At 39.8% G+C, this 12,750-nt stretch overlaps 2 protein-coding genes across 10 annotated transcripts in view; one reads left to right on the forward strand and one right to left on the reverse strand.

Annotated features, from left to right (window-relative positions):
* The window catches only part of noc3l (NOC3-like DNA replication regulator), a 33,989-nt gene extending 28,126 nt beyond the window's left edge, over positions 1–5,863 (forward strand). The window contains exons 19-21 of the mRNA XM_031905952.1: positions 1,784–1,881; positions 3,706–3,790; positions 4,837–5,863. Coding sequence (XP_031761812.1) covers positions 1,784–1,881; positions 3,706–3,790; positions 4,837–4,956 — 303 coding nt within the window. The 3' untranslated portion in view covers positions 4,957–5,863. The remainder of the gene's footprint in view (positions 1–1,783; positions 1,882–3,705; positions 3,791–4,836) is intronic.
* Positions 5,864–6,827: 964 nt separating this feature from the next.
* plce1 (phospholipase C epsilon 1) overlaps positions 6,828–12,750 on the reverse strand; it is a 172,162-nt gene continuing 166,239 nt past the window's right edge. For 5 of the 9 annotated variants that reach the window (XM_031905943.1, XM_031905947.1, XM_031905945.1 and 2 more), the window contains one exon: positions 6,828–10,179. In XM_031905943.1, the coding sequence (XP_031761803.1) occupies positions 10,031–10,179 (149 nt within the window). In that variant the 3' untranslated portion in view covers positions 6,828–10,030. The remainder of the gene's footprint in view (positions 10,180–12,750) is intronic. The other 4 variants (XM_031905948.1, XM_031905950.1, XM_031905951.1 and 1 more) reach the window with 1 other exon arrangement.

The raw sequence follows: 12,750 nt of genomic DNA on the forward strand, positions 1-12,750 counted from the left end.
CCCGCCAGGTCAGCGATTCAGGGGGAAAAAAAACAGTGTGCGCAGGGGAAAGGGGAAATGACGGAGCGCTTCGAAAATGGCGACGACAGCTTTTTGAACGGCGTAGAACTTTGAAGTGCAATTTCAGCAGCAGTAGGTCTCACATAGGGAAATCGATGTAGCGGTTTAGGAGGCAGGAGGGGGCTTTATCTAAAGGTGAGAACACCTTCAAAAGCCTTTCCTTCTCCTTTAAGCAGGAATTAAAAGCAAATAATAAGGAGGAAGTGATGGGGGTAACAGAGGGAGCTGAATCCTTATGGGTATGGGTAAAGAATCTACCAAACCAGTTCTTTTCTTCTGTGTATACAGTAGAGGAGCCAGAGGGCCGAGTCCCACCCAATAGCTGCACTGTTGCCTCAGCTCCAACTAGTTGACACAGGATATGGTGCTTAAAGGGTTACACAAGATAAATGTGAACAAAGCACCTGGGCCAGATGGAATACACCCTCGGGTACTGAGAGAGCTAGGGGCAGAATTACAGTGGCCCTTTTTTCTGATATTCTCAGACTGGATGCTCAAACGGGACATTATTGAGTTAGAGAGGGTCCAGAGAAAGGCATTTAAGCTGGTAAAGGGTATGGAAAGTCTCCGTTATGAAGAAAGACTGGCCAAGTTGGGTCTGTTTACACTGAAGAAGATGGGCTTAAGAGGTGACATGATAACTATGTATAAATATAATAAGGGGATCATATAATAACCTCACTAATACTTTATTCACCAGAAGGTCCTTCCAACGGACACGAGGGCACCCACTCCGTTTAGAAGAAGGGAGGTTCCGTTTATATATTCGGAAAGGGTTTTTTATTGTGAGCTGTGAGGTTGTGGAATTCCCTCCCCGAATCAGTCGTGCTGGCTGATACATTATATAGCTTTAAGAAGGAGCTGGATGGATTCTTAGCAAGTGAGGGAATACAGTGTTATGGGAGATGGCAATCAGACCAGTCCCCGGATCAACTTGTACTGAGAGCTATCTTGGAGCTATCTTGGAGTCAGGAGAGGTTTTTTGCCTTCCTCTGGATAAGCTAGCAGTTAGGCAGGTTATATATAGGCATTATATAACTTACTATGTTACTATCACCAGCAGTCTAGTGTTTTTCCTACTGCATATGAAGGTATCTAGGATGAAGATCCTTTTTCTCCACCATGATCCTCTCATCTTATCCTGTGATTGTTAGAACTTTGTCTACAAATTGAAAGAGATTTTGTGTGCCATTATCCTTGCACCTACTTACTTGACTAAGACATTTCCAGGCTTCCTTTGTATGGCATCATGTCATACTATAAATTCCTCACTAATGTGGCCTCCACTTAAATAGAAGAACACGTGACTTGACTTGATAGTTTAATATAATGTTGTTCAGGGCAGGTCACCTTGTCAGCTCCACGTGTTTCTTTGATTTCTTTTGTGTGAAAATCGTGACCTAGTTTATAATAAAGCCAAGAGCTGTAAATGCCTAACAGCATTACTGACGGGCTTTCTATTCGTAATCCCTAGGTTCTGACTTTGTGCTACGCCAATTTATTTTCTTCGTACTTAGAAATAGCTCATTACATGACCCTACAGGCGCAGCAGTGAATAGTACAGAGCCGCAGAAAGGCAAATAAACAAAGACATTTCACTTTAGCACCATCATAAAGCAGGGTGCCGTAAAGTTGTTTGGCTGATGTTAAAAGGAATTCCAGTGGAGACAGCAGTGCAATAAGGTGTAAGTTTTATTAATATATACCTAAACTTTCCTTTCAGAGACATTATCATCCCGTCGTGCAGATGTTTGCTGCTCACCTTTGTGCCGGTGCTCCATCCGAGGGCTCAGCTGCTTTAAAAGCAGAACTAAGTCGCAGGTAATAATACAAAGAAGTAACAGAAAAGAAAAAGAAACCAAATACAAATACTCTGCTCCTAATAATAAACTTGGAATTGAAGGTCATGTGATTTAATAAGATATATACAAATTGGCTTGATACAGAAAGGGGTGTATGCTTTCTTGTGTTTTTGCATAACCCCACTCTAAACGAGATAACATGGTTATGGAGGTAATGCTTAAAAGCATCATCCTGGGGTGATAGAGACCCTAAACAAATGGGTCATGTTGTTTCATTATAGTTGTATTAAATTTGTTGAAAATAAGAGCATATACATGAGAATACTTAAAAGGGTAGAGTGGAGAGAGGGTAAGTGTGGGAAGGCAATTGGCTTAGTTCAGTCACATTCCTTCAAATATATCAGCTCAAGAGAGAGAGGACATAGACAATGATATTCTGAGACAATTTGCAATTGGTTTTCATTTTTTTTATTATTTGTGGGTTTTCAGTTATTTAGCTTTTTGTTCAGCAGCTATCTGGTTGCTAGGGTTTTGTTTACCTTAGTAGCCAGGCAGTGGTTAGAATGAGAGGCTGGAATATGAATAACATTTTTAAAGTTAACTTTGGTGAACTACCTCTTTAAAATAACTCACCCATCCAGACCTTTAACATTCTGGTTTTGAACCCAATAACATTAAAGCAAAATAATAAAGCAAACCTGTCCGTTTTCAATTGTACCACACACACGTTTAATTGTACCTCCCAAGTACAAGCTGTTTTATATAAACAGGCCTTTCCTCAGTTATTAGTCAGCTCATCTCCTCTGGAGACTTGTATATGTACATATATAGGAGCCTGACATGTCCTATTCTATTGTATGACGTCTAGAACATCACTGAATAAAACAACATTTAAATAATTGATTTTAATCCCATCTAATTTGCTTGGCTGTATATTCAGTCTTTACTTCTGCTGCATCTCACTCAGTAACAATGCATTCTGGGACTTGGGAGGAAATCTGGGGACATGCAATGAAATGTGGATTGCTCATATGCTTTCCCCAGCTAAGGCTGGCCTATTACCTGGTGGCATTTGCCACCCCAGCAGTTATAAAATACTTCCCCCACCTGTGCTGTTTCTGCACATGTAGAGCTCTGGGCAACCTAGTTTTCTGTGTAGTGGCAAGGGCAGACAGAAAAATCTAAATGTATAAAAACATTTTGAAGGAAACTGTCAGGATCCCTTGGCTTTTTCCTTAAATTACTCTTAAGGACTTGAGAAGCAAAGAATAATAATATAAAGCCTTGTTTCATGAGCAGCTAAACTGACCCACAGCTCTATAGTGGCTTTCTCTTGCCTTAAGGTGGCCATACTTGGGCAGATTTAGACTGCCAGATTGGCCCATTCAGACCAAGTGGCAGTGTATCTGCTGTCCCCTGTCTCTTTGGGGACCCTCCAACAGGCCTCCCTGACAAGCATCTGTCCAAAAATTGCCCAGATGATCAGGCAGATTTAAAAATCCTGACTGGATGAGAACTGCATCAGCTTATTGACATGGCCCTCACCCCAGCAGCCTGCATTCCATCATTGTGATCCAATTGTGTTTATAAGGAAAGCAAATAGCTGTGTAGCAATGGAAACCTATTTCTTCTAAAAGCTGTGTCTGCTATATCTACATACAGTTTATTCCAAGGGGGTCCAGACAGTACAGAAGCACCCCTGTTCATTGTTATATTGTTGTGCATATATGTGTTAAACCCTGATTTAAATTACAGTATAACTTAACCTTGAAGTGTTTTTATTTAACATTTCTTACATTTGCTAAACAAGAACATTAATTGGAAGCCATTGCATGTTTTGCAGGTCTGCTCAAGAACTTTTTGCTGATTACAGTATGAATGAAATGACTTTTAATCCCCCTGTTTCAGAGTCTGTGCCAAAGAGAAAGGTAAAGTCAAGCTGAAAGTAGCAATATACCTGTTTCTAACATCATTCCAGCAATTCATGCCATCTTGTTTACCCTTTTAAAACCTAACAAATACAAAATGATTCTTCAAAAAAAAGTAAAAAAAAACCTTCACAGCTAAAAGATAGGGCTTAGTCTAAAAGGGTATTTGCTCCCTTTGCCATTCTCCCTTTGTACAGGGGTTTGTTTACCTTTAAATGAACATTTAGTATGATGTAGAGAGTGCTGTTCTGAGACAATTTGCAATTCGTCTTCATTTTGTATTTGAGTTTTTTTTAATTATTTAGCTTTTTGATCAGCAGCTCACTAGTTTGGAATTTTGGTAGCTATCTGGTTGCTAGGGTCCAATTTAACCTAGCAACAAGCCAGGAGTTTGAAAAAGAGACAGGAATATAAATAGGAAATGGCCTAAATAGAAAGATAAGTAATAAAAAGTAACAATAATATTACAATTGTAGTCTCACAAAGCAATAGTTTTTTGACTGTTGGGATCAGCTGAGTCAGAAAGAAGACGACTATACAGAAACGATTAAAAAAAAAAAAAAGCAGTTGAAAAGTTTCTAAGAATAGGCCGTTCTGTAACATACTACAAGTTAACCTTAAGGAGAACCTCCCCTTTAATATATAATGTTTACAGCATAAGCCAAGTTTGCTATTTTGCACTGTTTCCTAATACTTTATTTGCTGTGAGTGGAATAATTTCTTAAATCCTATTAAATAGTATCCTATGTCCTGTGAAAGATTTATAGCGTTCTTTGTTATGCATTATTTATTTTGCTGAGGCATTAATGCTTTCTGTAAATGTGGGATGAATTCTGGGCTGAAATTACTGGAACTCACCTCTCAGGTTGTTAAAGCCTGGGGTGCTGGAATCTGTGCTCTGAAGTGCTGAGGTAACCACTAAAAAATGCCCATTTATTTAAGAAGATGAATTTTCTGTTTAAATGATCACAACTGTTTACAAAAAAAATGTCATTTTATCTGAACTTTTCTAATGCTTGCAGTTTTCTTTTGGTTTTGTGTTACAGGCTAAATGTAGAGTGTATGAGTTGAATAAGGACTTGGAGCAACTAATTCAGGCTCAGCTTGAAAAGGTATCTTCATTACATGTGGACTTCTCCTCCTGTATTAAATCAGAGTCTACGTGACTCCTGTTACAGTGATGGAAAAGCATACGGGGAACTCGGCTTTCCTTCAGCTTTGTTGATTGAAGACACAGAAAACGGAGATCCTTCTCGTAAACAGAAACTGCTTTGTTCTAGAGCAGTAGTTGTTGGATTTACAGTTCAAGCCCACCTTGGAGGTCCAACCTTTGGCCAGACCCTTGATTAACTCATAAGCATCATATTGGTGTATAGCCATAATTCCAAAAAATAGGTGGAACAGCTCCATATCTCACCCTGACTGACCTTCAAGCATAGCTTTCTATTGTACCTTGCAGAACAAATAGGTGTTGTGCCCAAATCTCCCCCAAGCATTTATGGACTGATGCACATTCACTGCTGGGAATATTAACATTTCCTCTTAAAGAAAAAGTCTTGCAAACTTACGACACATCATTTTTTATTCAACATATACAAATACAACAGTGTTTCAAGTCTGTATATGTTAAGTAGTCTAGATCAAAGATAGATCTTACATGTACAAATCCCACACACATTTGTAAAACTGGCACAAAGAGTCAGATATCAAAACACTGACATGCATAAATTAGGCACAATCATAACAAAATCATAGATATACACAATAGGTTTACAATGAAACATCACCTTTAATCAGTGGCTTGTTGGACTGTGATGGCTGCTAATGAGTGAACAGGCTGCTTTGGTGAAGATGGTGGTTGCTACGGTGCTGTATAGCCTGTTGCTAGGCTTTTGGGGAAGCATTACCAACTGGCAGTTCAGCTTGTGTGTGTGTAGCCTAACATATTTAGCAGCTCTCTACACCAAGAAAGTGTGTCATGTACTGTAGACTTCTGATCTTTCCTATGTACATACAGATTGTGTCAGAAAAACTATTTTGCAGCTACAAATAACAATAAAATCAGTGATCTTATGAGTGTGTCTTAGTACTGTACAACACCTGGTTCTGAATCTCACCAGCCAATGCTACTAAAGACTGCATGATCCATATGGGGCTTATGGTCAGGCACTTGCACAAAGGCTGCTTAACCTACATATTACTTGCAGTGACTGCTTTCATTGGTCCCCCCCAGTGGCACAGGCATTAACATCACTTTCCTTACAAGGGATGCACAGCAGGCATTAAATCAAATCATGTGCATGAAGAGAACTGCATTTTTCTCCCCCTCTAATCCCAAATGGTTAAATCTGGTCTGGTACCATTATGTTGTAATGCAACTGGTTTTGGTGTTCATGGTTTTTTATAAGAGCACAGGCACATTAGGTAGTTGGCTTAATCATTCAGACACAACTGCTCTTTAGCTAACATATCTCCTGGGATAAACCACTGTGCATTATGTACCATTAATAAAGCCTGCTGGGTGGGAACATGAGAAAGCTGCTAAGGAGCCTCAGCATGAAAGGGCACCCATTTACCTGTACTGTCCTGCCTTTTCATTCACTCTGTTGTTGCAAAATGCTGTGCCAAATTTTTAATGTATATTAAACTTAACAGTACCTTTAGCTTTTCCCTTGAGCCGCCATTATGTTATGTTCTGTGTGTAACGCAATGATCACCTGACAGTAGATAAGGCAGGGTTCAACAAGAAGTAGTGTAGGAGTAAAAGACCCAGCTCTGTCCATTCATTGGCTGAAGCAACCTAGCATGTATGTGTGCCCTCGGGTTGGTTTTGAGAACAGAGCTTCATACAAGCAGTTAAATCCATACATTAATTGCCAGTGATTCATTAAGGAATTATCCAATGGCACATATACAAGAAATCTGTTTTACTGAAAGGTTTTATACATATGAGTAATGATGGGTGAATTTGCCCCATTTTACGTTTTGTGAAAACTGCAAAAATTTGTAAAATGCACTGGTCAAAGCAGCTTGCTGGTTTTTTTTTTTTTTTTTAACAGCTGTCTATGGGTGTTTTTTGCTGACAAAACCTGGTTAAAGAAAGTTCGCTCATCACTAAATTTGAACAATGTTTTACGTGTTAATTTTTATAGAGGCAATGCTCAGGGGGTTATAGTCTCCCTTAATAAACACAACCATGAAATCTTTTTCCCCAGTTGGCGAAACATTCTTTTCATATCATCCTCATAACTTATTTATAACAAAATTACAATATTTGCACAAGCGAGTTACAAAATAAACATGGAATTAGATCCACAGGGTGTGGCATGAGTTACAGATACTGAGCATGTGCAGCTCTGAAACAGCCTTTGATTGGCTGTTAATGAATCTTGTCCTTTTTAAGATTGATATCCTGGGGGCTGACATTTATTCTTCTCCCAGTGGCCCTACCTGCCTGTCCTGTAGGATAAGTTGAAGGATCAAGGTGACATTGAGAGACACAACATGAACATTCTCATTACTTGTCACTAATTAATGGTTCCTACTAAATGCTGTGGATGATAAAAAATAAATGAAAAAAATCCCCTTTTACATCAGCCAAGTGAACCAGCCATAAAGTCCCAGACCATCAGGTTTGATTGCTAGCCCTCAGTGTACCGAGCATTAGTCTAACACTATGGTACCACTGCCTTGCCGTCACCATTTTTAATACCAATTAGACAAGTTTAACTTACTTGCATTAGGGCCTAGTGGCTGTGGTGGTTTTGTTTGCTCTGCAGCAGCTATGCTTTCTCATCACTCCTGTCTAATCACTTTTTTTAAAACTAAAAATACACAGCCCCTTCTAAAGAGTGAAACATGAACCCTATGTTCTCTCTATCTCCCAACATGAGAGCAATACAGATCACTTGTGCTGACCTATGATTTCCAACAGTGCCTTACCTAAGGACTATGTATGGATTATGGGTGCAGTAACTGAATAGTCTGCAGCACCACCAATTGCCTAGCCCTGTGCTAAGTTAATTGCTTGTAAACTGAACCGGGTCCCTTTGGTACTTACTCGTAAAACTTCCCTCTGCTTATAATGCTTAAGACAACATTAAGCATCTTAACAAGTGTGCGCCTCAGTACAGGCTTAACTATTGCCTGTCTCTTCTATGGGAGTCCTCCTTTGTCCTGTGGAAGTGCTATACACAGCAGCGCCGTTTCAGAACCAACAAGACACAGAGCCTGTTTAGGAATTAACTGCAGAGACGGCAGCCACAGACCAGAACATCAAGAGCACTAAATACTTATACGTGGTGCATCAAATATATTCATTCTGTTGAAGTGTTTATGCCCTGGAGTTTTAGTGAAGCATGCCATGGTTTACAGTCTCTAAAAAATAAATATATGTAGATATAAAGTTTGCTGACAGCCAAAATCTATAATAGGATAGTTAAAAGGAATCAGAGCAGCAGTCGCTGAACTGTTCAGGCCTATACACTCGGGCCAAACGTTCTGTTCATTTTGCTTTCCTTATTAAGAACATAACAAAATACAAGTTAAACTTAGATCCCCATTAATCTGCCACATACCGTAGGGATGTTTCAATAAACTCAGATACAATCACTAAAGCCAAAGGCCTTTAGACTTTTTTCATGTATTTAGAGACCATGTAAGACAAAACCACCTTAATTGCATCATATCCACATTAGCAGCTTTTATACAAACATAGATTTCCAAATGTTTGTGATTAAAAGGGATACTGCCATGAAATAAATTCTTCCTCAAGCCGACCACATTCAACAAGGCTGCGGGATTGGTAAGCACTTGAGGAATGATATATTCTCTAAAAAACAAAGGAATCCATTCGTTAAGTGCTAAAGGAAACAAAGAATGCTGTACTTCTGTACTATTTACCTCTCTAAACCCTCTACCTGTGTAATAACCTGCCCATAATAATACCTTACTGCTACTTGCAGCTATTCAGATCATTACACAAAAACCCTGCACTTCATGTGGAAACACCACTGCTTATTGGTACATTTTGTTCACTGAAAAAAAGCAAGTACAGATACACAACTTCTAGAATAAAAAAACTCAATTGACGTCAAACACCAATTTTTCTGGCAATAGGGCAGCCTGAAGTTTAAATATACATGGCTAACCCACATTTCCATAGTAAAATAAAAAAACCTGTAAACAAATAGGTTTGGGTGGCAGCTTGTGGGAATAAAAATAAGAAAGGTGTCGCTGCCATGTTTGATCCATGGGTGCAGAATAGGCAGCTCAACCCTACAGCTGACCCCTGTATCTTAAGGATTTATATTAAATAAATATTGTTGACACGGGCATAGATTTGGAAGTACAAAACACAACACTCACATAGTCAGTGCTGAAGGAATTAAAACTGTATCTGTTAGCCTATCAGCTACAAGAAGGGACTGCTTTTGTTATCCAATCAGGACCTGCAAGTTCCTCCAGCCGCAAAGTCGCACTCCACGTATTGCAATCACCAATTACAAATACAAATACTTCATATCACAATATTGTAGTGCAATGTTACCTAGAACTGCCGAGTCCAATTCTAAATACAAATGCAAGAACAAAGCATGTTCCGCCAATTAAATTTGGAACTCGGAGTTTGGTTTGACCACAATGATTTTTCATTAAATAGATTTACCACAAAGCTATAGTTGAACTATGAAAATACAATAAAGAACATATGTGATAGTGCCAATAGTGTCACTTCAATTAGAACAGTGTTGCCATCATAACACTACTAGGTAGTAATATCTATGATTTTAATAAAACAAATGTCTGAGGTGACCCTTTTTTTAAAAAATTAAAAATTCACTTGCGAAAAGCCAACAGCACATAATGTGTTGAGTTTTTTTTGTGAAATCTGTGTGCTGTAATTGTCCCTCACAAGCTGCCGTAAAATGTCTTGCTATGAGCAAGCAACACAATAGCACAAAATACTTGTTTACCTGCAACCGGTTTCCTTTAAGGTTGCTCCAAAAAACCCAACATTTTCTCCTTATCTCACCGAACAAGCCTTTCTGATTCGCCTCTCCTAAAACAACATACTGATTGGGGCCTGCTGGTTCCTTCCATTTGTGTACCTACACACAGGTACTTTCTAGAACCTCAGCTTCCTCTCGCTACCGGATGAGACCCCAAAGAAAGCATGCAGTCGTCACACAACTGCAAGAGACATCTCATTATACAACTTCCCACTGAGTGCTCTCAATCGTATCATTTTGGCAGCTTCCAGTTCTTCAGCAACAGAAAGTACCAGGCAGCAGAAGACCTCCTGCAGCAGGTTGGATGCACATTTACTTCATTATCTGCCGAAGGCTTTTCCTGCGTTTTGCTTTTTGTAGGTTCAGGGCTTTCACAGGCATCTGGAAAAATACATCATTTTTAGAAAGTTTTGCGAAAACAAAATTACAACAGAATACATAAGTACATGTAAGCCAGCTGACTGAATGCAAAAAGCATGTTAAAGAAACCCCTAAAACAAATACTACATTTTACATACTGAACTTACTGCACTAGCGAAGGTTTAGCATTAGCAATGGTTTAGCAGCCCTATAATAGTAATCTTGGATTCGGTTAGAAGTGTCAGTGACACTGCACATGCTCAGTGAGCTCTGAGCAGCTGTTGAAAAGCTAAGCTTAGGGGTTGTGACAAATTATCAAGCAGGACATGGGGCTCTCCTGTAATAGAAGCTGAAGCTACAGGGCTGATGCAACTTGCACTTGTTTTGGAGCTGCCATGCAATGAGAATCTGAATTAATTACTTATTTACCGGTAGTTATATTTATATCCTATATACAGTATATTGTAAGTCGGCCCCTAGGCTCAGTAAGTGACTCAGTAAGTACCTGTATGTGCAATGAATCAGCAGAAAAGAAGATGGGGAGCTACTGGGGCATCTTTGTGGTGGGGGGCACAGACCTTCCTGCTAAAGAGCTGTGGTTGCCTTGGGCTGGTACAGAACCTTAAAACATAATGTACAACATTTTCTGCCCTACTTCTACTTTTAGTTCTTTTTTAAGCAACATAACATTGCACTATATAGTTCATAGGCATAAAAAATTTCCCTTTGAAATAATGGCTATTAAACTGGTAATTGCTACTGTTCTGCAAAGAATAGAACACAAAGTGTGCTTGGGGGGCGGATACAATGGGCGGATACATTAAGTGCCTATACATTCTATTACTACAGGATAATTTTTAATTTTACTACTAATTTACTAATTTCTACTACTACAGGAGCCGAAAAAAGGTTTCAGTGAGAGACTAAAGAGAATAACGTAAATACTCTAGCCCAGGGGTGGCCAATATGTTGATCGCGACCCACCAGTCGATCCCCCACCAGTCGATCACAGAGATGAAGCCGGGGATGCGGAAGTGCTGCGTGAATGCATATGTATGATGCGTTGGCGTATATACACTTTCACGACGCACTTCCACATTCCGTGGTCGACCGCGGAATGAAAAAGTGTGGCCACCCCTGCTCTAGCCTCTCAGTCTGCCTTGTCATTGCTATGGGCACTGATCCTAATACACATAGGGTTCCCATCAGCCTCATTTCAAAGGGATAGGCTGTGTGTCAGGACCATGGTCCCCAAGGAAAAATGTCTATTTACAGCAGGGGTCCTCCAACTTTTTAAACAGGGGGCCAGCTCACAGTCCCTCAGACTCTTGGGGGGCCGGACTAAAGATAGTCCTGGGCGCGTCATTAGCTGTGGGACACAGTGAGGATGCAACGGGGGCCAGGTAAATGACCTTGGGGGGCCGTATCTGGTACGCTGGCCATAGTTTAAGGACCCCTACTTTACAGTGTCTCTGTCTGTAGCTATTGGCTCAAGAATGTTGTCACTTTTTGGCTCACTCACCCTGTGATTCTGCTGTAGAGCTACTTCTGCACTGACAGCAACATCAGTGAGTCGCATCTTTTATTTTCCATTTATTAAATGGAACTTAGTGGCTATAAACTTGAAAGAATGTGGTCAAGGGGTGGTGGTCAAAAAAATGGATGTGGCCTAAATAACAATTTGCTCCTATTTGTCCCCTTTCCCTGGTAACCTTAGTTTGTAGGGATTTCTGGCTTTGATTCTGAATGGGGCCACTTTGAAAGGAGTTTGTATGTTCTCCCCATGTCTGGGTGGGGTTTCTCCCACACTCCAAAACATCCAAGTTAATTGGCTCCTGATAAAACTTCAGAAAGAACATTTCAGAAGAAGATTCTCATTTAATGAAAACCAAAACATTCATATATATATATATATATAAACAACCACTTTGACTTAACCACACTCATGCAAGCTTTGTACCTGGATATTGATATTATTGTGGTTGTACAAAACTCATCCATCTAGTACAAACTTCATGCAAACAGCCGCAACTCCACCATGATAAAGTTCTTAGGATGCCATAACAGGTGCTTAACAAAACTGCATGCACTGAGTAGTAACGCAGCTGCTAGACTTATATGCCCAAGGCATTAATGCTAAACCTGCTGCCGGTGGGCATTTGTGTGTCATTTGCTGTATATAGTGGTTTGTTCTTGCCTTATGCATGGAATAGATAGATAATCAGAACACACAGCAACGCAAAACAAAATTGGGTCACTTTTTTAGGGGTAAATAAAAATAAAAAAGTAAATAATGCAGTTTATTTTTTCCCTTAGAAAATATAATCCCCAGATTATTATTTACATCTGGCAATTGCTGGTGCAACACTTAAATGTACCCAGGTTGGGTAGTTTGTTCTCAAACAATATTGGTATCTCAGCACCATCTAAACCGCTTGGCTCCTAAGCCAATACAGTGTTCCTCTACGCACAGTGATCCCCAACCAGAGGCTCAGGAACAACATGTTACTCGCCAACCCCTTGGCTATTGCTCCTGGGGCCTTTGAATGTTTGGCTTGGAGGCAAGTTTTGGTTGCATAAAAACCACGAGCA

This window comes from Xenopus tropicalis, chromosome 7, assembly GCF_000004195.4.
Source record: "Xenopus tropicalis strain Nigerian chromosome 7, UCB_Xtro_10.0, whole genome shotgun sequence".
NCBI lineage: Eukaryota > Metazoa > Chordata > Amphibia > Anura > Pipidae > Xenopus > Xenopus tropicalis.